Source organism: Mobula hypostoma, chromosome 25 (genome assembly GCF_963921235.1).
Source record: "Mobula hypostoma chromosome 25, sMobHyp1.1, whole genome shotgun sequence".
Lineage (NCBI taxonomy): Eukaryota > Metazoa > Chordata > Chondrichthyes > Myliobatiformes > Myliobatidae > Mobula > Mobula hypostoma.
Genome location: NC_086121.1, coordinates 19,267,523 through 19,294,213, shown reverse-complemented (window position 1 = coordinate 19,294,213; position 26,691 = coordinate 19,267,523). Strand labels below are relative to the sequence as shown.

Genomic DNA, 26,691 nt, shown 5'->3' with positions numbered 1-26,691 from the left:
CCCATTGGTTAGTGGTGCTGCACCTGCCGCTTGTGTTGGATCTGCTCGCGTGTCCGAGACGGGTCTGCCTGCAGGAATACTCGCTGCACTGCCGTGGCATGATGCGTGAGGAAAGGGGACGGCGTGATTAAAGAAAGGAGGCACGGAGAATGAAGAGGGGTCAGGCCAAAGCTCCCCGCCCCGGGGACAGGATGCTAGTAACGGCCTAGTCGGAGGTAATTACAATCTTTATCACGCTGAGCTTTTGTACGCAAGCTGCTGTAAAAGATGAACAGCCGGAGCCAGCGAGAGGATGGGCTGATGGAGGTGGTGGTATGGTACAGCGAGTCTCCCTGTCATATAGGAAAGCGATGAGGGAGCTTCACAGATGGGCTGAGCTTTTTGTTAATTTTTTTTAGCAGCTTGCGGCCACTTTTGATTAAGAACAAGTAAAAAGCTTGAAATAGAGAGAGAGTGGGGGAAGCAGACGGGAGTAGTCAGAGATGGACAAATTCTAGGGGTAGTAGGAAAGACGGGAAGTAATTAGATCAGGATGTGAAATGCCGCTAAGGACACACGGTAAGAAATGGTATCAATTATCACAGGAAAGATTATTTCGCGCTGAAAGGGTCGGTGGCCGATTATGTTGTGAATTCTCAGCGGCGGTTGTATATTTCAAAGGCACTGTGTGTTGTATGCAGCAGTGTCGCCGGGAAGATGAACTGGGATAGGATGCTACATCATAGGCCTGGTCGCTTCACTTGGCCGCTTCCAGTATCCTTCACATACACAATGTGTCAGCTCTTCCCAGGGCAGTCGGCTGTGGAAAGCTGTTAGCATTTCGGACCTGAACTGAAACAGCATTTTATTGGAACCCTGTATATAGCATTATAGGGGCATGTGCATTATAGACCGTACAAGCAGTTAAAGATAGAAAATGTTGGAAACATTCAGCGGGCCATACAGCATCAGTCGAAAGAGAACCACACAGCTAATCCTTTAGGTCAAAGAACCTTAGTCATTTAAAGTCTACTAACACATTGTCCTGAATATGATGTATTCAAATTCTTGCGTGTGTGACTTTGTGTGAGTGTATTCAAGTGTGAGGAAATTATTGTGAATTTCTGGATGGGTAAGGTTGCAGGTATGTGGAAAATGAGTGCACGACTGGCTATGTGTGAATCTGTGAGGTGTGTGAGTGAGAAAATCGCCCAGAAATTGGACAATGGTATTTCTGTTGCGCTCAACGGGCGCTGCTTACAGCGTTATAACAAATCTGAAGCCACGGAAACGCGAAATTGGAAGATGTGATTATTGTGATTTACTCTCTGTTCCTCTGATTTTAAACTCCGGCCTATGCGTGCCACAGACGGCGCTTATTTTCCCAACAGCAGCAACCCGCGGCCTTCGTATTCTGGCCCAAGGGGAGAGGGCGAGCGCTTTTTACGGGATCTCTGGACGGTAAGGTGAAAAACGCGAGGAAGAGGGAGTTAACTGCGACTGGATCTCCAGGGAAGTCCCCTTTTCCCCCCCAACAATAATTGCCCTTTCACCCCGAGTTCACTGAAGTCTGGGTTTTACACAGGGCTGAACGCACCAATTCTTTATGTCTAAAAATAATTATGAAAGGAATTTTGAGGGAGCCATACATATTTTATTTTAAGCTATACATGAATATTGCAAGTCATAATTTGGTCATTAAACATTTAAAAAGAACTGTGCATGTTCATGATATTGATTACATGTAGGAAATGGGCTAGCTAAAATAAACGTGTTAGCCTGAATGATACTAGATTTTCTTTTCACATGGTAGGGGTGTGGATGGTATTCGGGGTGTCCCTGGCAAACATGTATTTCCCTAGGCATAACAGCCCTTGTAAAGATGGGGAGCCTCCCTGCAGTGAAGGTGAAATTCTAAGATTTCCATCCAGTGACTGGAAGGAACAGCAAACCATCTTGGAGGAGAACATACAAATGGTGATGTGCAAGTAGACCTGGTGATAGAGCCCATGAACTTCAGGGGAATTGTAGGAGTAACCTGGACAAATAACTGCAGTGCGCTTTTGTAGAAGGAGCAGGGTGGTCACTGTGCAAGTGGTAGGAGGACTGAATGTTTAAGAGGTGAATTTGATGCCAAATAAGCTGCTGCTTTGTTCTGGATGGTCTCAAACCTCTCTAGTGAGCTGCAGCCAAAATGGCTAATATCCCATCCCGCTGCTGACATGTGTCCATGTAGGTGATGGGAAGTCCTCAAGCTTGCCACAGGGTAGTTAGCCTTTCACCTGACTTTTAAGCTGTATTCATGTGGCTGTTGCAGTTAAGTTTCTGGTCAATAGTGATGTTGTTGGTAGGGGAACTTTGTGATGGTTATACCAATGAATATGAAAGGTGATTGGTTTTACTCTCACTTGTTGGAGACAAAATTGTCTGGCATTATAAACTGCGAATGTCGGCAACTGATGCTATCCAGGCCTTAGTTGGCTGAGGAGTTGTGAATAGAATTGAAGAGTCTGCTTCTCATCCGGCGAGCATCCCAACTTCTGACCTTGTGAATGAAGAAAGATCTTTGTGAAGCAGCTGGAGCTAGGATGTCTAATTGATTCTTGCAGAGGTATCCTGGTGCTTACCAACAGCTCCAACTACATTCTGCTGTGCACAAGAAGGCTCCAAACATTGATACCCATAGATTTCACTCAACTAGACCTAACCAGCTTTTCATTGAATCCATCCTCAACCTTTAGATGTCACAAGTTTTACACTTTAAAGACTTCGCTATCTGAAATATGACCAACCTACACCCTGGGCTGAGCTCTGCCTTTTGGAAACATCATCTCTATGTCTGTGTTAGGAAATCCTTCTTCATTTTAAAGATTTCTGTCAGGTCATTCCTCTTTTCCTCTTTAGAGGATTGAGGCTCTATTGTTAAGTTCGTGGGGAGGAGGAGGAGGAGGAGGAAGGAAAATTCTCTGTGAACACCCTAAATTGGCAGGATTTTTGAGAGAACGTGGAATCTGTAATGATGGTGAGGACTGGATTAGTAGCAGTTGTTTGTGATTGGATGACCCTGTTGATAATTCAGTCTTTGGTCTTTCCTCCGCAGGAAGAAATCAATCAGAAGAAATCAACTGAGGTGATACCATGAGCTCCCCAAATCCGACTACGCCCAGCGATGCCCTCTTCCCAAATCCAACTACTCAGGAAAACTGGTGTCCCTCAACCTGCACCTTCCCCCATTCCACTGCCCAACATATCAGTCACCGAGCCAATAATTACAAGCGACATCCCAAGAGAAGGAAGTTGATCCGGCCTTCCCCTCCACCCCCTCCCAATACTCCAATTCCCATTGAGCTTCTTGACTTCAGTGATATCCCACTGCGACACTCCTTCTGGAAGCTACTTTTTAACGGATGCATCCTCTTTGGGATTGAGTTCAGCTATGCAATGGAGACAGCCTACGTCACCCCCATCCTCCTGCAGATGGGTCTACCAGATGAACTATATGGCATGGTTTGGTTCATCAGTCCCATCTTAGGTACAGTACATTCCACTGTATATATTCCGGAGGGGTAGATCAGTTATTGTGTTGGCCATAGAGCATGGGGTTCTTGCAGCTCTGAACCTGTATACAAAAGAAGTACTTGCAGCCTAAAAAACTTGCATTTTTTAACATCAAGAAGTCCCAAAACACTTTACATTTATTTTGAAGTATTTTAAGTAACTGTAAATAAATACCAATTATTTGGAACAATCCAGACCCATCAGGTGGTCACAAGGAGCCACAGGTCCATTTATTCTCTTGCACACTTCGATTTCTTCATTTTCTTTCTTTAATTCTTTCCTGTGCATTTCTCCCCCCCCCCCGCCCCACTCTAAGTTTTGGCTTTGTTCTGCACCACAAAACAGACACTTTGCCGAACGGTCCAATCCAGAAATGCATGCCTTGTATCAGTCCGCACGTACCTCTTCATCTCACCCTGTCAACTCAGTGTGGGAGGTTCTTGTGGGGGCGATTCACCTTTATCCCTTTGTGAGAAGGTCTCAAGTCTGGTTATTTGTGGTTGCAGGTTTCCTGGTTCAGCCAGTGCTGGGTGCCTGGAGTGATAGCTGCTCCTCTCGTTTTGGCCGGCGCAGACCCTTCATACTTGTGCTGGCTATTGGTGAGTTATAGGTTGATGACATCACTTAAGAAAATTTCAGTCCCAAGAGTAAGTTGGCAGAATTGAACTGGGCTTCTGAAGCTAAAATAGTGTATGACTGGTTCCCAGAAATGCAAGGTTGAAGACCCGGGGACACAATAACAATTAGAGTGAAAGGATACTGGAAAACTTTTCCATTCATAAGAAAATTAAGTTGTGGAATGAATGATAGAGAGAATGAATTTTAGATGGAGGATAAATTGAGTCATGGTGGTTTTGTGTGTGGGGAATGAACCCGAGCATATGGGAAGCAGATAGGAATGTTACTGGGGAGGAAATGGGTTGGTAACATAATAAAAGTGAATCACCCCCACAAGTACAGAAGGCAGCCTGTACCTACAAAGCTCCCCCCACACTTTCTAACACTGAACCATCTCCCGTAAATAAACATAACACAGCCTGTCCCTGAAAATATCTTCCATTGTGACTCATGTCCTAAATATCTCTGACAGTGTAGAGGTGCTGCCATGTAGGAAGGTTAATCGGAGGATAGGGGGTGAAATGGGTAGATGAGGTGAACTGATATGGGAGAACACAGATCGATAGGCTCTCAGGATATGAAGATTAGATGGGGAGTATGTGGAGGAGGTGAATGGATGAAATAGAGGGATTTGGGGGATGGTGGGTTGGTGGAGTTACTCTTTGACAAAGTTTCTGACTGATTTGTGGGCAGTGTTCCTCCTGGCTTAATTTTATTCACAATTGCCCAGTTTTGGTTTTGGTTGCAAGTTTAGATTTAGAAATTGGATCCAAGTTTGATTCAGAAGCTGAGTGTTTTCCCTGCGTTGATTCTTTTTCTGGATTTGAATCTGTTTCTAGGCTCAGTTTTGGCTGAATGTTATCTTCCCGGGTGAGAGTTGTGTTCCAGCAGGCAAGGGAGCAAAAGCTTTCTGTGGTGGGTGTGTCAGGCCTGCTATGAAAGCCATGGTAGTGACATGGACACAAGAGGTACTGCAGATGCTGGAAATCCAGAGCAATACACACAATGTGCTGGAGGAGCTCAGCAGGTCAGGCAGCTTCTACGGACGGGAATAAACAGTTGATGTTTCGGGCTGAGACCCTTCATCAGGACTGCTTCCGGGTTTCCCAAGCAGTTAGGTTGATGGAGTCTGATGATAATGCATGTGACTCAGTTTTACATTAACGGTTTAAAGTCTCATTGTACACATGGCTTTTTTTTTGATTTATGACGCGAGGGCAGAATATGGACTCCAGATTTGTAAAAAAAAATGAATGATGCCTCAGTGGATGTCACTGTCAGAGTTGTAAGGCATCACAGTGACATTAGGTCTACGGGTGAATGGAGAAATTAGTCTTCTAGTATCTCCAAGGAAGCATGACAGGAGGTTGACATGAAAGTGAACAGCAGGAACATGGCACTTCCACTCAATGCAGTGTCTAGTGACTTGATCAGATCAAATAAGGTAAGAGTTCAGTTTGTACTGATCAATTTACGTATAATGCTAACCTTGTCAAAGTCATCGTACCAATGTGCCTTGGAGGTACATTCATCCTTTCCTTCTATGCCCATATTTATTCAGCTAGTGTTGAAAATTACCCTGATCTTTATGCATGTCAATCTCTCTGCCTCGTTATCACCATCAATAGATATTTTTTAGACATCCATTCAATACATTCATCGTTTTTTTTCTCTCACAGTATATTTTGTTGCTTGTGGTAAAGGGAAGTACAGCATACCAAGGAGAGGCAGAGAAATGAGTGGGAAAAAGTCCTTCATTCATCTCACAACTTGCACTTGCTGAGTTGATCCTTGGCATAGCAACATGACATAACTCGTGTCCACCATCCACCAGTTTTGATGCTCGCACTACAATAAATTGGGCAAAGAAAGGGGACTGAGGTTTTGTATGTTGACTTTCACACCATGAGTGAACAAGAACACGTAGCAGAGAGTGGGACGCCGATGAGGAGACCCTGCTTGAGGGCTCGGGACGCTCCAGGCTCCGTGCAAGTGGGTTCAGGTGCCGCACTTTGAATCCCGCCGGCAAGCGAGGTTGTGTCTGGAACTGCAGTAAAGATTGTGCACTCACTGAAAATGATGACAGGAAGAATGGAGAGGTTGGCCTTTACTGTGATGTTCCAGGCCCTTGCAAAGGTATTGTCCTTCATCAAAAGTGTTCCACCAATTTTGAGCTTCAAATGTAGACCTTGAATGAGATGAATGGTACCCTGGCCTTGACCGTATCAAATGTTTAGAAATTCATTGCAAGTAGAGAAGTGGGTAAAGAATCAGAATCGGGTTTAATATCACTAGCATGTGCCATGAAGTGTTTTTGTTTTGTAGCAGCACTACATTGCAATGCATCATAATTTAAACTGTAAGTATATGTAAAAAAATAAATGTAAGTAAGTAGTCTTCGTGGGTTCATTGTCCGTTCAGAAATCTGATGGCGGAGGGGAATATGCTGTTCCTGGGACATTAAGTGCGTCTTCAGGCTCCTGTATGGCAGCAGTGAGAAGAGGGCATGTCCTGGGTGCTAGGGGTCTGTAATGATGGATGCCACCTTTTCGAGGCATCACGTTTTGAAGGTGCTACCCATGATGGAGCCAGCTGAGGTTACAGCTTTACAAGCCACTAGAGAAGCACCAAGGAAGTGCAAGGTTAAGTGCTTCTCGCCCGCTCAACCTCACTCTGTCCCTACCCCACACCTTGCCCAGATTGCTACCTGCCCTGCATAATTGGAAAAGGCCGTTGCAAGATTCCAAAATATAGGACATGAGCCAAAAACAACAGACCTGTACAGCTTGCTGCCACTTCTGCAGAAGTGCTGTATCATGTAAAAACACCAGCATAAGGGAAAATCAAGATTTATAGTTGCTTCTGGATTCTAACTTGGTGTTAAATTTCTGTTCTTGGCCTCGTGTAACGTTAGCTTCTGGTGTGAAACAGGCTGATTTTAACTTGTATGAAATGGTGAGAAGGATTTTTACTGAACATTAAGAGTGGGCGAGGGATATGTGCCGGTTTTGTTGAAGGAAACTGGGGCAGGAATGAGTGGCTGCCATGTGGGCATCACATGGGCAAATTAATGGTCCTGGTGAAACCTGCAGTGATGTGGTTATCCTGCCATTCTGTACAGTGATCTGAAATCTCATCTCACTCTCTCACTCCCTCCTTCCAACCTGTGCGTCTAACCACACTGCAGTGCCATGTGGGTTTTTTTTCGGAACATAATGGGAACAACAACATCCCAGAAAATGTCTTCCTACTGAAGGCTGCTTCTATTCCTGTTAAAGTACCTGAAGCATATCGTAACATGCCGATGACTTTGAGACACAGCCTCAAAATTGAGGGGTGACCTTTTAGAACAGAGTTAAGGAGAAATTTATTTTAGCCGGAGAGTAGTAAATCTGTGGAGTGCTCTGCCGCAGACTGCGGTGGAGGCCAAGTTTGTGGGTATATTTAAGGCAGAAGTTGATCGTTTCCTGATCGGTCAGGGCATCAAAGGATATGACAAGAAGGCAGGTGTATGGGGTTGAGTGGTATCTGGGATCAGCCATGATGGAATGGCAGAGCAGGGTTGATGGGCTGAATGGCCTAATTCTGCTCCTATGTCTTATGGACTTAATGAATGTTCTTGGCCTGCACTGTTGGGCTGCTTTGATTGGGCTCCTCATGACGATCATCAGCCATGTTGAAACTGCTCCCCACTTTTTCAGCAGCCAGCTGGTTTGTCTGTTTGAAGTTTAGGAATATTTCACACACCGGTGTGAATATCTTTTATTATAGGGTAGAGCAGAAACTATTCCAATGGATGAGCAGTAGTGGATCTCCAGAATGCTTGATTACTTGCTGTTAAGATCATCCTACACCTGTGGGACACCAGCTGGAGCTATGAACGCAAAGCCTGCGCATTCTGACTGACCTCATTAAAAGTTGATATGATCAGCTGTCCTTAGAAGAAGACACAATTCCTGCCTCACTTATTTATGCACATTTGGTAGTGAGATGCCACTGAAGTCTCTGACAGAGCATTTGAGAGCAGCAGTAACTTGCAGCCATCAATGAGGTACGGCTACCAGATTCAGCAGGAAGCTAGTCTGAGATCTTCATGCTCCAAAGATCTGCTAACAACTGGTAGCATGAGCCACCTTGTAAACTCCCGCGAGCTGGATTTCTTTGCTGCCCTTTTGTCGTCTTTGCAGCTGTGGGTTTCAAGGAGCTAATGCTGCTGTCCCAGAGGCTCTTGCTGTCGTTATTGACCATTTCTAAACTCACTTGTACCACAGGGTAAAGGTGATGAGGCAGCTGAGCGCTTCAAAACCTACTTGCCTCCCTCCAGATCTCAAAAAAGTTATCGTTTGTAAAGATAGGTAGAGAGATACTTTATTGATCCCAAAGGAAATTACAGTGTCACAGTAGCATTACAAGTGCACAGATATACAAACATTAGAGGAAAGCTAAGAATAAAAAAAGAAGTTACCTCAAACCATCTAACAGGAGGGGGTCATCACTTCCCCAGCTACAGGTTGACTCATTATAGAGCCTAGTGGCCGAGGGCAAGAATGACCTCATACAGCGCTCTTTGGAGTAGCTCAGTTGTCTTAGTCTATTACTAAAAGTGCTGCTCTGTTCAGCCAAGGTGGCATGCACAGGGTGAGAAACATTGTCCAGGATTGCCAGGATTTTCCGTAGGATCCTTTGTTCTATCATGGTTTCCAGTGTGTCCAGCGTGACTCCTATAACAAAGCCAGCCTTTCTAAACAGCTTTAAAGAGCTCCCTGTCCAGCTCCTGTGAAGCAAGTCTTTCACAGGGTCACTAAGAAAACAGGTTTTCATTGACCACTGTCCAATGCTGTTGTATTCTCATCTTGACTTAACCAGGAAGCTCCGGGAAGCTCAGGAAACATGATACGCACCAAGCTGAAACGCCGAAGCCTGTAATTTTGGCCTTAATGAACTGTTGCCTTATTGAAATTGCTAAGTAGCTTCTCCTCAAAGGTTGCACATGTGGCTCCAATTTAAAATACATGTAGGGGGTCACGTTTCCAATTTTGTCAATTTTAGCAAAGGTAAACTTGCCCACTTTGCTGCTTTGTTTCAGGTGCGCTGATCGGCCTCTCGCTGCTGCTGAACGGCAGGGACATGGGCCTTGCAATCGCTGACACAGTCACTAATCACAAATGGGGCATCATCCTGACCGTCTGTGGTGTCGTGCTGATGGACTTCAGCGCCGACTCGGCAGACAATCCAACCCATGCCTACATGATGGACGTCTGCTGCCCAGAGGATCAGGACCGGGGCCTGAACATCCACGCGCTCCTGGCAGGTTTGCTTCCTTCCAGCAACATATCTGTCACTGTTCCGTGACTACAGGCGGGTTCTGGGTCTGGCTAGAAATAACCCTTGTGTGACGTTTCCTTTCCTGCACTCTATAGGAATAGAGTTACTGTAGATTTTCCAGTTTCCTTTGCTGATTATGCCTCTCTTTTGACTTGATGCAGGTCTGGGAGGCGGGTTCGGTTACATCATTGGTGGGATCAAGTGGGACCAGACAGATTTTGGCAAAGCTTTAGGAGGTCAGCTCCGGGTTGTCTACATCTTCACAGCAATAACGCTGACCGTCACTGCTGTCTTGACACTGACAAGTATTCCAGAGAAGCCACTGATTGCACAGGGCAAAAGGAAAAAAGTGATGAAAAGCCCCAGCCTTGCTCTACCTCCCTCGCCACCAATGGCTTTTGATGAGGACAGAGACCAGACCAATAACCACAATATCACCCAAGTCTATAATGGTATGACCAGCCCCATCTCCCCACAGAGCCCCCTCACCCCGAAGTACGGGAGCTTTATGAGCCGGGACAGTTCTCTGACTGGCATTAACGAATTTGCTTCATCATATGGAACTTCTTATATTGACACAGTGCTGATTGACTGCTACACAGGAGCCAACGATCAATACCTCAGCATGCCCAGACATGCCCTGAGCTCCAGCCTCCCCCGGATACCGGATGAGGCGGAAAATGAGGAAACGGGGTCTCCAACGGTCGCTGAGAATCCTGAGAACCTACAGGGTGACGCTACACGAAATTCGACGTCGGGAATTCTCAAGAGGCCAGAGACCTTGAGTATTCCAAACAGTTACCTGGCAAATGGTGGCGACAGCAGTCGGAGGAGGACGGTGACTTTCAGTCAACAGGTACAGGGGGAAAAAAAAATCAAAGAAACGGATAACCTGGTGAGGCATGGGGTGGGGGACGGGAGAGTGGAGGTGTGGAGTGCTTGGCCCAGAGAACTGGCAAATGTTAGGTTTGAGTAGTCAAGCACTCTAATGAGGTTTGTGGTACAGGGCTCATAAGTACAGATCATTGGTCCGTTTTGGAACATATGAAAACCCAACTGGTTTCTAATGATGTTAAAGATATCACCTTTACTTGGTCTGGACATTGTAACTGGCCACTCAAGTGGGTCACTTAGACCTGAACCTTCCCACTCGGTAGCATTAGGACAATCCCTTCTGGTCTGCCTCGTTTCAGGCTTCCCCAGTTGAGGAATTCTATGAACACCCAGTGTCCATGCTTCCGGGAAATTAGGCTACACTCAGCTTGCATCCGGCATTGTCGAAGAATTTTAAAGAAGTCGGGTCTTCCCTCATGAGTTGTCAATCCCACTACAAGTCCACCAGTTCTTGGCAATGTATTATCAGTGTGAAATACAACAGGCCGCGTCTGAAAAACTCAGTAACTGACAATGTTCATGGCACTTTGAATACAGCATGTCCTACTTGAAAAGCAGGATGACACCTCTCTGGAATTTGGGAATTCCATGACCAGTCTTGGATAGTGTCTTAGGTGGCAAACCCATCCCTCCCTGAGTTAGGGACAAAACTATCCCAGGGTCAGGGGAGCAATAATCACCCAGGCTCGCTCATTATTTCAGACCCTGAGCTCAGAACCCTTCAAGTTAGCATGTTCCAGTGCTGTCATATTATGGAACAAATGCAGCTTTTGCAGCCCTGACCTTGAACTCTGTTCGGTCCCAAACTTCGCAATTCCGTTGCGGATTGTGGATGTCGCAGTTCAGCTGAGCTCAGCCGATACTTTCTTTTTACTACACATACAACCTTGAGGGTTCACCTATCCTCCTGGTATGGTTATGGGTTCAGAGTGAGATCTAAGCCCTAAAGAAATATTTTGAAGTTAGTCTTCATCTCTCCAGGTCACTGTCCATTGACTACTTGGTAGGATTATTTACATCTGGGCATCGAAGATGAACTGAACCTCTTGGTCCTATTTTTTGTCTGAGCTTCTGAATCAAGTAATATAGAATAAAATATTGAAAAGATTTAACATTCGCAGGATCAGGCTGATGCGTTTTAGAAACATATAGTACTCTAAATTTCTGATCCCCAGAGCTTCATAATGCATGTACACGATTCAAGAGCTGGATTATGTAATAGTTTGGCTAATTATTGCTTTGTTGTTACTGTGCCAAGCCTGAAATCTGCTGCCGTGTAATCAGCCATCGCGTTATGGGAAAAGTCCCAACGTCGGCAATCTCAGACCTTTAACAAAACAGCTGCAAAAGTGGACATCTAATTTTTTTTTTTGGTTTTTTTTGGCTGGTTTTGTGAAAGGAAAATCATGTCTGACGAATCTCACAGAATTTTTTGAGGATGTAACTAGTAGAGTGGTTAGGGGAGAACCAGTGGATGTGGTCTATTTGGATTTTCGAAAGGCTTTTGACAAGGTCCCACACAGGAGAGTAGTGTGCAAACTTAAAGCACATGGTATTGGGGGTAAGGTATTGATGTGGATAGAGAATTGGTTGGCAGACAGGAAGCAAAGAGTGGGAATAAACGGGACCTTTTCAGAATGGCAGGCAGTGACTAGTGGGGTACCGCAAGGCTCAGTGCTGGGACCCCAGTTGTTTACAATATATATTAATGACTTAGATGAGGGAATTAAATGCAGCATCTCCAAGTTTGCAGATGACATGAAGCTGGGCGGCAGTGTTAGCTGTGAGGAGGATGCTAAGAGGATGCAGGGTGACTTGGATAGGTTAGGTGAGTGGGCAATTTCATGGCAGATGCAATTTAATGTGGATAAATGTGAGGTTATCCACTTTGGTGGCTGAAACAGGAAAACAGATTATTATTTGAATGGTGGCCGATTAGGAAAAGGGGAGGTGCAACGAGACCTGGCTGTCATTATATACCAGTCATTGAAAGTGGGCATGCAGGTACAGCAGGTGGTGAAAAAGTCAAATGGTATGTTGGCATTCATAGCAAGAGGATTCGAGTACAGGAGCAGGGAGGTACTACTGCAGTTGTACAAGGCCTTGGTGAGACCACACCTGGAGTATTGTGTGCAGTTTTGGTCCCCTAATCTGAGGAAAGACATCCTTGCCATAGAGGGAGTACAAAGAAGGTTCACCAGATTGATTCCTGGGATGGCAGGACTTTCATATGATGAAAGACTGGATCGACTAGGCTTGTACTTGTTGGAATTTAGAAGATTGAGGGGGGATCTTATTGAAACGTATAAAATCCTAAAGGGATTGGACAGGCTAGATGCAGGAAGATTGTTCCCGATGTTGGAGAAGTCCAGAACGAGGGGTCACAGTTTGAGGATAAAGGGGAAGCCTTTTAGGACCGAGATTAGGAAAAACTTCTTCACACAGAGCGTGGTGAATCTGTGGAATTCTCTGCCACAGGAAACAGTTGAGGCCAGTTCATTGGCTATATTTAAGAGGGAGTTAGATATGGCCCTTGTGGCTAAAGGGATCGGGGGTATGGAGGGAAGGCTGGTACAGGGTTCTGAGTTGGATGATCGGCCATGATCGTACTGAATGGCGGTGCAGGCTCAAAGGGCCGAATGGCCTACTCCTGCACCTATTTTCTATGTTTTATGTTTCTATGGTTGCAGACTGCCAAGGTGCAGCCAAGCCAAGGCCCTTGCAGTACGTATGTACACAGCACCAGGTTGGTTCATGGTTCACCGTTAACTGCTGCAAAAATATTCAGTTCCAGTGCCAAGGTCCCCAACTTAAGGAAGATGGATGAGAGGTACATGGGTAACTGGGACAAGAATCACTATTGAGACAGATCAGAGAGAGAATTACTCTGCTTCTACAGTATATGCTGTACATGGCCTGGGAAATATAAGTTGAAAAGCAAAAGGACACTACAGTTGCTGAAAGTCTGCAAATAATGCCGTAGAAATACAGATTATTCTTCCATTATGGGTTCAGCTTGAATGGGTCACCTCTGTGAGGACCACAGCCTTGTCATAGGGTTCGGAGGCTTGTGTGCTGGCTTGTATGTTGGCTGGAGTCAGGGTCTTGTGCTTTGGCTCTTGGTAGGGTCACTCAGGCCAAGTAGGTGAAAGGGTAGAGGTCAGACTAAGAGTCCTCCACAGTTCCTCCAGGTTCAGGGGTTCAGCTCAGGGCCAACAGCCCTGACTGGCCAAACAACAATTGTTACAAAAACAGAAATGAAGAATCCTTTTATACAGACGGAGATGGAGGACTGTCATTGCAGCCCTAAAAGCCAGCAGTGTAACAGGCAGTAAGTAAGTAATTTCAATGGGGCACGATTAAATTAGACATAAAAGAGAGTGTGATTTTTTTTTTAACCAATTTGATATTGGAGCTGTGTGTGTAAATAGAATCGGAAATTATTACTTGTCTGGACGAAGAAATTACCTGTATCCTGAGAGGTTCGCCAGAGGGGCTGATGGGTATACTGAGAACTCCAATGAATGTCAGAACCTTCTGGGGAAGAGGTGGGAGAGGAAGGAGGAAGCATAAAGATGCAGACATATAGAATAAGTGGATCTATATATGGACATATAGAATAAGTTTTATATGGTGGAGAAGCTGATATATTCAGATTGCAGTGACTGGGCTTAATCTTGTTACAGGTTGCAAACATCTTGCTGAATGGCGTGAAATACGAGACTGACTTGAATAGCTCAGGAGAATTATCCGAGAGGACGCTCTCCGCATCCGTCTTGTTCTCATCAATTTGTCAGATGCCTAAACCGCTGCGGAATCTGTGTGTCAATCACTTCCTAGGTATAACTCTCACTGTCTGATCAGCTTGTCAACAAGGGCTGTGCTCTAAATACTGATCTGTGGAAGGCCGGGGCAGGAAAGGGGATTGAGAACAGAAATTAAGAGGCAAGTTAAGTATGAAAAATGTGGCCATACTGCAGTTATGTGATATCTGGTCGTCTTACTAAAATGATAGAGAAAGTGCAATGAAAGTTCAACAGACTGATTCCTGGAACGCTGAGTGTATCCCACAGGGAGAGACTATTCATTCTGTGCTACACTCCTAGGCTTTAAGGGAATGGCGATCCCATTGAATCATATAGATCTTTTATAAGACTTGACAGGGATTATATTTACCCTGGTTAGGATGTCTAGAACCACCCAGGACAGAGATGAGAAGAAACTTCTTCACTCAATGGGTCATGAATCTTTGAAGTTCTGTTACCCCCTAGAGCTCTATTGACGCTCAGTCACCAAATATATTCCATTGAAATCAAGGATATGGAGTTAGTGCAGGAAGACAAGGCTGTGCTAAAAACTAAGCTATGATTTGGTTGAATGCTTGAGATGATAAGAGGAGCTGTATGAGTCCATTTCTTATGCTCTAAAACATGCTAGCGAGATAGCAAGGGAAGAAGATCTCTTCCCATAACACTGAGTCAGCCCTACCAAAAGTCACAATGGATATTCTTTCGGACATGAAGCATGGTGCTCAACTGGTACTCAGCTTTGATATGCTTCACTGTGCCTGCCTCTTTCAAAGCCTTTCCTCGCTTGTCCATCCCAGAACTACTGCACTTGACTGTGTGACTGGTTCTATTCTTGCAAATCCATTCAGACACAGCATTTGTAGCTGTGGTTTCACTTCCTGTGTGCACACACAAGCATATGCAAGAGTGTAACCACTTTTAGAATTTCATTTCAGGCAGGTGCGTATTTTACAAGTACAGTGCCAACCTCTTTAATGTGCAAAGTGATTGTTGGGATTGGGAAGGGGAGTGTCGTGACCCTGACCCTGACCCTGCATACTGCTCTGCCAACCTTTTGTCCCAGAATGGCTTCTTCAAGGCTGGGAAACAGCGTACAAGATTATAAATGTCTTTCTTGCACCTTCCAAATTGCACTGAGCATTGTTTCAGTCTAGGAGCCTGCAGACTTGCTACCAAGTATCATCTGACCATAGGAAACCTACCTCCCACTTCATTTGACCATTGACTTTATCCCCACAGCCCACTCCCAGGTTCCATATTGGAAATGTTGCACAACACGCTGGAGGAACTCAGCGGGTCGGGCAGCATCCGTGGAAAGGAACAGTCAACGTTTTGGTGCCGAGACCCTTCGTCAGGACTGAAGAGGGAGGGGGCAGGGGCTCTATAAAGAAGGTAGGGGGAGGGTAGGAAGGAGAAGGCTGGTAGGTGCCAGGTGAGAAACCAGTAAGGGGAAAAATCAAGGGGTGGGGGAGGGGAAAGGAGATGTGGGCTTTTTCCAGCTAAGCCAGCATTTTTTTGCACATCCTTAGTTGCCCTTGAGAAGGTGGTGATGAGCTGCCTTCTTGAACTGCTGCAGTCCCTGAGGTGTAGGTACACCCACAGCAGATCTAAATGCAACACCAACTAAATGCTGGAGGAGCTCAGCAGGTCGGGCAGCGTCCGTGGGAATGAACAGAGTTGGTGTTTCAGGCTGAGGCCCTCCTTCAGGACTGGAAAGGAAGTGAGGATGCGCCAGAATAAAGAAGTGGGGGCGGGGGGAGGAAAAGATGAATGCTGGAAGGTGATGGGTGAAGCCAGGTGGGTAGGAAAGGTAATGGGCTGGAGAAGAAGGAATCTGTTTGGAGAGGAGAGTGGACCACCGGAGAAAAGGAGGGAGGATGGTCACCGGGGGAGATGATAGGCAGGTGAGAAGTCAGAGTGGGGAATAGAAGAAGGGGGGAAGGGGAGAGCGGAAGGGACTTATCTCAGTTCCATTGCAAGTCCTAGCAGCAAAGAAGCTACTCTTAGGTGTCATGAAATGACATGGATAGTCGGATAAAGCAAGGCCTGAAGACTTTTGATGCAGAACTACCCATGCCTCTGGCCCAACTGTTTGAGCACAGTTACAATACTCACATCCATCTGGTATTGAGGAAAAGTGCCCAGATATATCCTGTATTTATATAAAAAAAAAAGCAGGAACAAATCTAATATGGCTACATTTGATTCCATCAATCCTGTCTCAATCATAAGCAAGTGAATGGAAGAGCTTGTCAACAATGCGATCTGAAGGCACCTACTCACCGATAACCTGTTCTGAGTTTCAGTTTGACGGCTTCAGCTATAGATTTAAAATACAGGCAAAAGAGCTGAATTCCAGAGTGATAACCCTACACACAGACACAGTCACACCTGATAGTGGCTTTAAGGAGCCCAGGTAAAGCTGCAGACAGTGAAGATCGGAGTACAGTGTTCTCATGGCTGTGGTTATTGAAGATCAATATGAGCCCCAGACTATCACAAGGAATTTCTCAGGCCATTGTCCTAGACACAGTTATTCTCAGCTATTTTATCAATCACCTTCTATCCATCAGAAGATCATAAAGTAGAATTGTTTGCAAATGATTGTGCAACATTTAATGCCATTTGCAATTGATCAAAACATGAAGCAGTCCATATCTGCAACCAGCAAGCTCTGTCATGAGCTGATCATTTAAAAGTAATAGTTGGGCCAGGTAATGATTGTTTCCATCCAGAGAGGGTCTAACAACCTGTCCTTGGTATTCAATTCCATCACCTTTGCTAGCTCTCCACTATAAACAGCGTGGTAATTACTATTGATCAGAAAAATAATACACAGATATTGTGGTTTCAAGAGCAAGTTAGAAGTTGGATGTTCTATTACATGTTGCTCATAATCTGATAGATCAAAGCCTTTCCACCATGAATGATCACAAATCAGGAGACTGATGAAATATTGTCCATGATAAATGCCCCTTCAACATCACTAAGGAATCTTGTGCCTATTTAGCACAGAGCAGGCCTCGACTGACAACCCACTCCTCACCCTAAACATTTATTCTTCTCACTATGTCCCATCAACAAAATGCACTGTTGATATTCACAGGGGTTATTTTTTTAACATCAACCAAACAGTCAAACTTGTAAAAGGACAAGAACAACCCCTTCAAATGTTTGCCATTACTGCAGGTTCCCCTTCAAAGTACATTCCATCTTGGCTTGAAAACACACCAAGAGGCCACTCTATTAGGTACTTCCTGTACCTCATAAAGTGGCCAGTGAGTGCATGTTCATGGTCTTCTGCTGCAGTAGCCCATCCACTTGCAAGGTTCAACGTGCTGTGCATTCAGAGATGATTTTCTGCACACCACTGTTGCAATGCGTGGTTATTTGAGTTACAGTCACCTTTCTGTCAGCTTGAACCAGTCTCCTCTGAACTCTCTCATTAACAAGGCATTTTACCCCACAGAACTGCTGTTCACTGAATGTTTTTCTTTGTTTCTTGCACCATTCTCTATAAACTCTAGAGCAGAGCTTCCCAACCTGGGGTCCGTGGACCCTTTGCTTAATGGTCCATGGCATAAAAAATATAGAGAACCCCAATCTAGAGACTGTTATGCGTGAAAATCCCAGGAGATCAGCAGTTTCTGAAAATACTTAAACCACCCCATCTGGCACTAACAATCATTCCACAGTCAAAATCACCGAGATCACATTTCTTCCCCATTCTGATGTTTGGTCTGAAAAATAACTGAACCTCTTGACCATGTCTGCAGGCTTTTAAGCATTGATTTGCAGCCAAATGATTGGCTGATTAGATATTTGTGTAACCACGCAGGTGTGCTTAATAAAGTGGCCACTGGGTGTATATTGCCATTCCTGCCTCATTACTGAGTCCAAGTGTTAGATCAAACTTCTCAGGGGAGTGCTTTCATCCACTGGGCTGAAGGGGTCCAAGAGGTTGTCTCACTACCTCCTCTTGAGGAGTTAGGAGTGGTCAATACATATTAGCTTTGTCAGCAGTATCCACAGGCTGTAGATAACTTTTAAAGTGGCTTTCAAATGGTCTAACCTGTCCGTATGTCTCGTTCTGTATTGCATGTTTAAGTGAGATTCACTGAACCCTTTTCATGAGCTTCTCGTTTATCACCCGTGTGCTCTGTCTGTCTCTGCAGGATGGCTGTCCTTTGAAGGCATGCTGCTGTTTTACACGGACTTCATGGGGGAGGTAGTGTACGGGGGGGACCCCAAGGCACCCCTCGACTCGGAGGCATTCCAGAAGTACAACACAGGAGTGAGCGTGGGCTGCTGGGGAATGTGTATCTATGCATTCAGCGCTGCTCTGTATTCAGGTAGGGTGCGTAACCTCCTGGTATATGGGACCTGGCTCAAGCACTGATGCTAACAACCCAGTGACAAAATGCGTTACATGAACTAGAGTTAAAATATCCATTACATCAGCAAAGCCGGAAGGTGTGTCATAAGCATGAGCAAGTTTACAGATGCTGGAAATCCAAAGCAACCCCCACAAAATGCTGGAGGAGTTCAGCAGGTCAGGCAGCATCTACGCAAGTGAATAAACAGTCGACGTTTCGGGCCGAGACGCCTCTTCAGGACTCAGTCGTTTGTTTAAAAGACCCATCCCTCCAAATCCACCATGGGGCCGCTTTTCTGGTACCACCTATCATATAATTATGCATCCAGTTTCCTAATTGACCCTGCCCATGGCTTGTCCAGCTCCCTGATGCTCTGACCTTCCCCTCATGTCCCTCTATCCCCTAACCTCCCTGATTCCCCTGTGTGATCCAGTCTGACCCCACCCTCACAGTCTTAAACCTCTGGGCTATCTGACAGCCTCTGCTAACTCACCAGTAACAAACACAGCCAACCCAGCAATAGCATGGCTGCCTTATTTTTAATTGTTATTGGAGGAAAGGCCTTTGGGCTCATTTACTGAGAGCCTCTGTTGTGCTGGGTCCCTGCTCTGTGCAATTATTAAGGCAGGGAGGATTTCGAGACAACTGATCCTATTTCAGACACAGTACAGTAATGAGTCCCCAGTAGCTTCAAGTCATGATGGATTTGTCCATCTGTTGTTAATGAGCAATCAATGGGGAAGATGTTCAATTCCGGGATATTGTTCCTGAGATCCTGCTACATAAGGGAAGGTAATTGTAGCTTATTTGGAGTGGGAGAAACTGTTGATTTCAGAGTGATTTTTTTTTTTAATTGAAGGAATTGGGTAAAGTAGTGAGGTCCTTTAATCCCACGCAAAAATAGTCTTCTTGTGGGCAAGAAGGAAATGCTCATGATGATAGAATGGTCACATTTGTGGTGGGTGCGATGGACATTTTTGCCCCAGGCAGGGTGACCATGGGGGCAAACTGATCCTGCTGTTTGTGGCTGTATCTGCCGTTGTGAAAGATGACCGTGTTTGCTGTGATGAGCAGGGTGGCCACAATTGTTTGTGTACTTGTTATGGAGTATTTCCTGTCAGGGTGCTTTCAGTGACTAGGGTATCCATGTGGTCAGTTTTTAAAAAAAAGTTACCCTGAGCTGTTTCTAACTTTGGCACTTCATAGAGGATTTCCCTGTAAAAAGAGGACAGGAATGGACAATAGGATGTATGAAGTCAATTCCGTTAAAATCTAGAACATTAAGCGCTTTCTTCAAGTATGACTCGTGTCTTAAGATCTCAAAACATTTCTCTAGAATTTTCTGGTGAAAATTGGCATAATTTTCAGTATGTATTTCAGTTTCTTCTTGCTTTCACTATGATTTTGTACAAGCTATGGGTTGCCCCAGTGTGTAGCTATCCCTCCGTTGGTCAATCACCACCGAAGAGCAGAGTTTCTGTGCAGAGATTGTGAAACCCATTTTACTATGAGAACAAGAGCCGAACTTCAGCAAAATTGAACCACAGCCTCTTTCAGAGGCAGCAGTCCTTATCAAAATGTGGAACCAAACCCGGGGAGTGAGCATTCTTTCAGAAAGTGTCTAAATCTGGAATTCTGGATCTGAAATTCTCTGCTCGGAGCATAATTCTTGTAATTAATTTGCCTGCAGAGTGTGTGAAAGCAAGGTACGATGCCCATTTAACAGCTGTCACCCATCGTGCCAGCACTCCACTTGGGCACATCTACAGCAGTGGCCAAGTGGAGTATCATTCAGTGTGCCAGTACTGCACGATGCACCACCACTCATCACACCCGAAGGCAGCAAGCCGTAATCCATTGCACGAGCACTTGCTCTGTTTCTTCCTCTTCAACTTCCCTGCTTTGGTTTTTGCAGATTTCTCATTATGTAGTATTTTGATTTTCTACAACCAACTAATCCAGACCATCCAACACACACCACACTTAAAGCCGTTTCAAAGTATGACCACACAATAACCCTAACCATTTCCGCCAGCAGCCATGTATCTAGCATTCTATCACGTTTTCCTTTTTCTCTACAGCACTGTTGGAGAAGCTCGAAGAGTACTTCAGTATCCGAACTCTCTACTTCTTTGGCTACCTATGCTTTGGAATTGGCACTGGCATTGCCACTCTGTCCCGGAACAGTTATGTTCTTTTGTCTCTTTGCGTAACATATGGGGTCCTGTTTTCTTCGCTCTGCACTCTGCCCTACTCGCTGTTGTGCGAATACTACCAGAGCAAAAAGGTATAAACTCAGAGCAAAGATGTGCACTCACATCATGCAAATGATACGGTTAGAAACTAAGCTGCGTCCAACCAGCCTCGGAGAGCAGTCTTTGAGTTATTTTTGTTTCTGCTTATTTTGCGGTAATCAGACACAGGAGTTGGAACCAAGTGTTTAATGTTACTCACGCTTGTTAGGATTCACCAAGTATCTGATCACCAGAGAGAGGCAGAAATGGCGAATCAGAGAGAGAGAGATCGATCCTGGGTCATTCCAGTGTCAGAGTTAAACAATATCTTGAGGTTGTGAAATATTCTAATAAAAGTGGGATAACTTGGTAAGCGATTTAGAAGTTTAACAATGTGAAGGATTTGTGCTGTAAGATGGTGAAGAAAATGGTAATGCCACTCCCTTTGATTTACACTTGCCCTGAAAGTGTTTAATGGGACAGAGTTTGAATCTAACTTTTGTTGTACTTGGACTGTTTTATGAAGCAATATAAAGGGAACTTTATTCTGTGACTAACCCATCTTTAATCTGCCTTTAATATGACTGTGTAACTTTACCCTGTGCTGTATATATGTGGGATTGCTAGGGTATTTTCTCTGACTGGAATTACTTACTGTTCATTACTCTGCTGGTATTTAGGGCGACGATGAAGGTCCTCTATCTCTCTCACACAGATATAGAAGGAGTCTTCATTTCTGTTTCTGTAACAATTTTTGTAAAACTGGTCAGGGTTGTCAGCCCTGAGCTGAACCCCTCCACCCCGCCCCCGACCTGGAAGACCGGTGGACCACTCTCAGTCTGGCCTCTACCCTTTGACCTATATGGCATGTGGACCCTACCAAGATCCAAATCACAAGGTCTTGACTCCAGTCAATATAGCTCTCCAGATCACTGAGGCGTGCAAGCCTCCAAACCCTATGACAAGGTTGTGGTCCTCTTGGAGATCTGACTGGAGTGGATAATATTTATTTGGGTATCACTTTGATTCACTCTAGAATTTTTTTCGAAGGTTATCATTGGCTTTTGTTTGATTGGTTATTCCGTTGTTCTTCTACAAAGACTAGTGCAGATAAACGCCTGTCTCTAACATGCAGTATATTTTTGTCTAGTTTGTAGGACCACACGCGAATGGGACTAAACGAGGGATGGGTGTGGACATTTCACTCCTCAGCTGTCAGTACTTCCTGGCGCAGATCATCGTTTCCATTGTAATGGGCCCACTAACGTCAGTGGTTGGCAGTGCCAGCGGGGTGATGTACTTTGCCAGTCTGACCTCTTTCATCGGGTGCTTGTACTCTTCTTTGTTTGTTATTTATGAGATCCCTCCTGATGACGAAGGCGAGGAGCACACTCCGCTCCTTGTGGACAACTGACAGTAGAAGTTCCACATACAAACCATTCAAGGAATTTACTGCTGAGATATCCAGCTGAAGGTTTGCATTTTTCCGAGATCTCCACAATCCAAGTCTTCATTGCACAAAAAGAATTAGAAATGATGGACTAATTTCTTTTTTTTAATTGGTGCCAGTCCCTCTGGAATATAAATGCATAAATATATATGTAATACAGAAGCTAAGAGAATTAATTAATTAGTGCCAGTCATATGCATGGGCATGGGATACAATTAATATGTCTCCACTTCACTCAGACTTGAATGACAGCTAGTGTGGGTCCCCAGACACGGATTGTGGTTACATAAGATATATTACCAAGGGATAGTCAACAAGAATTGAAGTAGCCGTGCATCCAAGTTTATTTCCAGCACTATCACCCGTTCAACCTCATAAGATGTTCCCTAAATCAACGCCCTATTCCGTGTGTTGACAAGGGCTGGTAATAGGATAGAGTTGATAAACTGTGAGTGTGAAATACTTCCTTTTGAATAATTCGTCATCTTCATATGAGGCACTGCATTTTAATACTACATTCATAACCTCCCAGCCTACAGTTCTTGTGAACCTCAATCAGTATAGGAGATTCCTTATCCTATGTAAGATAAAGAAGGTAGGTTAATGAGGCAATGAATTCAGAATGAGGTGAGTGTGGCCAGTGATTTACTAAAGGAGATGACAGTTCCAGGTTCCATCTCTGATCTTGGCTTATAGGCAATAGTGAGTATTGTTCATTGCAATTTGAGTCAGGGAAAGAGAAGCTAAGCCATTGTCCCAATTTAAAGACCGCAATCCATAGTGCTGGTGCTGGGCAATGGTCATGCTTGGAATTCGAGTAAGGATAGGTTAAGGGTGCTTCTTCTCTGTGGCCAACCAGGTGGTTAACACTTTGCTTGTTTCACAAGGTGCTTGCTAATCCTGATGCCCACCATCGACTTTCTGAGTGGTGCCTCAAGGGATCATCAAACAATGTACCCAGGAGAGGGGTTCACAGGGCCCTGCTTGCCTCTTCTGCTGAAGAAATCTTACAGTTAAATAAATTGTGTTAATTCAATGCATGAACCCACCGACAGTTCACTAAGAGGCAAGTGATGTACAGGCGTGCATGGGTTCATGCATTTGTGCTGTCTTTCTCAGGGCAGGTTTGCTACTGGTTTATTATCGTCACACGTACCAAGATACAGTGAAATGTCTTGCATGTTGTTCTTACAGATCAAATCATTACACAGTGCATTGAGGAAGAACGAAGTAAAACTATAACAATGCAGATAAAGTATAACAGCTGCAGAGAAGTAGCAAGATCATAATGAGGCAGATTGTGAGGTCAGAAGTCCACCTTATTGTACGAGAGGTCTGTTCGAGAGTCTGATAATAGTGGGATAGAAACCGCCCTTAAGCCTGGTGGTAGATAAGCTTATTGTTTCTTCTGCCCGAAATGAACTTCTTAATCACAGAGAAGCTTCATCTAGTATTGCAGTGTATGGTTGTATCCAACCCTGGCACTTGTTAATTAGATTCTGTTAAAATTTCCACCAATTAGTGTGGCACTATAGTTAGCTTTTTAACATTAACTTGTGCTCACTAACAAGTTGGGCAAACCCTTTTTTGGGATCCTTGGAGCTGAGACCGAAAAGAGGCATCGGCATTCCTTAGATAGCAATATAATTTTTTAAAAAAACAGAATCTGAGCTCTGTTACTCAGAAAGATCATGGCTGATCCAACACCACTTTCCCAATATTTCTCCTTATCACTTGAGTCCCTTGTAGTTCAAAAATCTGTCAATCTTGATTAGCTCTGGGTTTAGAATAAATTCTAAAGAGCCAAAAGACGTAGGAGAAAAAGTAGGCCATTCAGCCCATCGAGTCTGCTCCGCCATTCCATCATGGCTGATCCCGGATCCCACTCAACTCCGTACAGCTGTCTTCTCGCCATATCCTTTGATGCCCTGACCGATCAGGAAACGATTAACTTCTGCCTTAAATATCTGCACGGACTTGGCCTCCACCACAGTCTGTGACAGAGCACTCCACAGATTTACTAGTCTCTGGCTAAAAAAAAATTCCTCCTTACCTCTGTTCTAAAGGCTCACACCTCAGTTCTGAGGTTGTGCCTTCTAGTTCTAGGTTCCCCCACCATAAGAAACATTCTCTCCACATCCACCCTATTTAGTCCTTTCAACATTCAATAAATTTCAGTGAGGTTCCCCCCCTCCCGCTACGTTTTTCTAAATTCCAGTGAAAACAGGCCCAAAGCTGCCAAATACACCTCATGTGTTAACCCCTTCATTCCAGGAATCATGACCCTCATAGAAATGAACAGCATCACATTTTTCCACTTAATATTCCCTCTGTCAGCATCACGCTCACTTCACCTAACCTTTCTACATAACTCTTTATTCTTGAACAAATTGAAGCTTGAATCCTATAGAGCAAAAGTCACTGCTTCATAAAATACACAAGTCACTGCTTTTTCTGGAATGTCTTGATGTTGAGTGCTGTATAAATGCAAGTCTTTTACACTAACAAGCTTCCCAATTATGTGGAAGCAGGTAATTAAGTCTTGGATGCTTGGATTAGGTTAGCATGCCGATATTTAACATCTCCCCATAAAACAGTCTTAGGGGAGGAGGAAGGACACGTTTTTTATTACGTGATGGGTAAATATGAAAATGTTGTCACTGAGGCAAAGAATAATACTCAGTAGGAGTCATCAGAAAGTTCCAAATGAATGCCACTGACTTGAACATTAACTCTGATTAACCTGCTGGGCATTTCCAATGTTTCATTTTTATTTCTGACTTCCAGAATCCACAATAATTTCTATTGCAGAGATCGAAGAGCCTTGGCAATTTACTGTGATGGTTAACTGATTGTGTTGATGGAGTGAAGTCATTGAAGGGAACAGGACAACAGGGGCATTAATTAGCTCAGCAAAACCATCTTTTAACCAAATCAATCCCACAATTGGAGTAGGGAAGGAAAAAATTTTTTATAACTATATTAATCTTTACTCCGACTGCTAGATAAGAATCCATTTCACTTGTAAATGTTTGTTAACTTGAATATGAATGACACAGTAAGGACCTTGGTTAAAATGAGATTAAATAGGTCCTTATATGTTGCTCTTCTGAGTCATTTATTTAATTACACTGAAACACAAGAGATTCTACTGATGTAAACATGAGGAATTCTGCAGATGCTGGAAATTCAAGCAACACACATCAAAGTTGCTGGTGAACGCAGCAGGCCAGGCAGCATCTCTAGGAAGAAGTACAGTCGACATTTCGAGCCGAGACCCTTTGTCAGGACTAACTGAAGGAAGAGTTCCAGTAAGAGATTTGAAAGTGGGAGGGGGAGGGGGAGATCTGAAATGATAGGAGAATATCCACGGCTGCTTCTACTGTAAAGATGAAGCCACACTCAGGTTGGAGGAACAACACCTTATGTTCCATCTGGGTAGCCTCCAACCTGATGGCATGAACATTCACTTCTCTAACTTCCACTAATGCCCCACCTCCCCCTCGTACCCCATCCGGTATTTATTTACATACACACATTCTCTCTCTCCTTTTTCTCCCTCTGTCCCTCTGACTATACCCCTTGCCCATCCTCTGGGTTTTTCCCCCTCCCCCTTTTCCTTCTCCCTGGGCCTCCTGTCCCATGATCCTCTCATATCCCTTTTGCCAATCACCTGTCCAGCTCTTGGCTCCATCCCTCCCCCTCCTGTCTTCTCCTATCATTTTGGATCTCCCCCTCCCCCACCCACTTTCAAATCTCCTACTAGCTCTTCCTTCAGTTAGTCCTGACGAAGGGTCTCGGCCCGAAACGTCGACTGTACCGCTTCCTAGAGATGCTGCCTGGCCTGCTGCGTTCACTAGCAACTTTGATGAGATTCTACTGATGCTGGAAATCTATTACATCAATCAGGAACAATCCACATTCAGTCAGCAAGACCATTGACCTCAACTAGTTCTCCAGCTATAAGTGACAATTTTTCTCAGCATCTTTGGGATAATGGTTCAGTCACTGAAGGTCTTTTCTCCAGGTTATCAGGTTGGACTGAAGAGCTTGGTTTGAGAACGTGAGAAGGTTTGCAGTTAACCTATCTATAGAACTGCCTTGCCCTGCCTGGACTAGTATAAGTCTTTCTGAATTATGGTTTCTCCAACCTTGAGCAGGTTAAGGATCTCTGGTGTCTTTGTACTGAGATTCTATTTGCCGATTACCACGTGGTTTCAGAACAGAACGCAGTTTAATCCATTTCCTCTTCAGTAATGTTAATGCTCAACACCAGAGGGAGCCACAGGTACATCACTTTGGCTACCACGTGTTCTGATCAGCTCATCCACTCGCTCTTCGGATTGACCAATCCCAAACAACTAACTGAGTTTAGCCTACGATTAACAAAATGCACCAGCTGATGGTGCCAGAAGATAACATTACTAACGTAGGAAAGAAAAGGGAGG

The 26,691-nt window shown here is 44.6% G+C and overlaps 1 protein-coding gene across 2 annotated transcripts; it reads left to right on the top strand.

Moving 5' to 3' along the window:
- The first annotated feature begins 40 nt into the window (after positions 1 to 40).
- Positions 41 to 25,296, top strand: slc45a1 (solute carrier family 45 member 1). 2 transcript variants are annotated; one of them, XM_063033461.1, is made up of 9 exons: positions 41 to 215; positions 3,080 to 3,511; positions 4,044 to 4,136; positions 9,242 to 9,466; positions 9,642 to 10,336; positions 14,061 to 14,214; positions 18,359 to 18,535; positions 20,641 to 20,846; positions 21,944 to 25,296. In XM_063033461.1, the coding sequence occupies exons 2-9, from the start codon at positions 3,118 to 3,120 to the stop codon at positions 22,205 to 22,207; spliced, it is 2,208 nt and encodes a 735-aa protein (XP_062889531.1). In that variant the 5' UTR covers positions 41 to 215; positions 3,080 to 3,117; the 3' UTR covers positions 22,208 to 25,296. The 2 variants fall into 2 exon arrangements, with proteins under 2 accessions (XP_062889531.1, XP_062889532.1); XM_063033462.1 differs by lacking the exon at positions 41 to 215 and adding an exon at positions 358 to 558.
- The last annotated feature ends 1,395 nt before the right edge of the window (positions 25,297 to 26,691 follow it).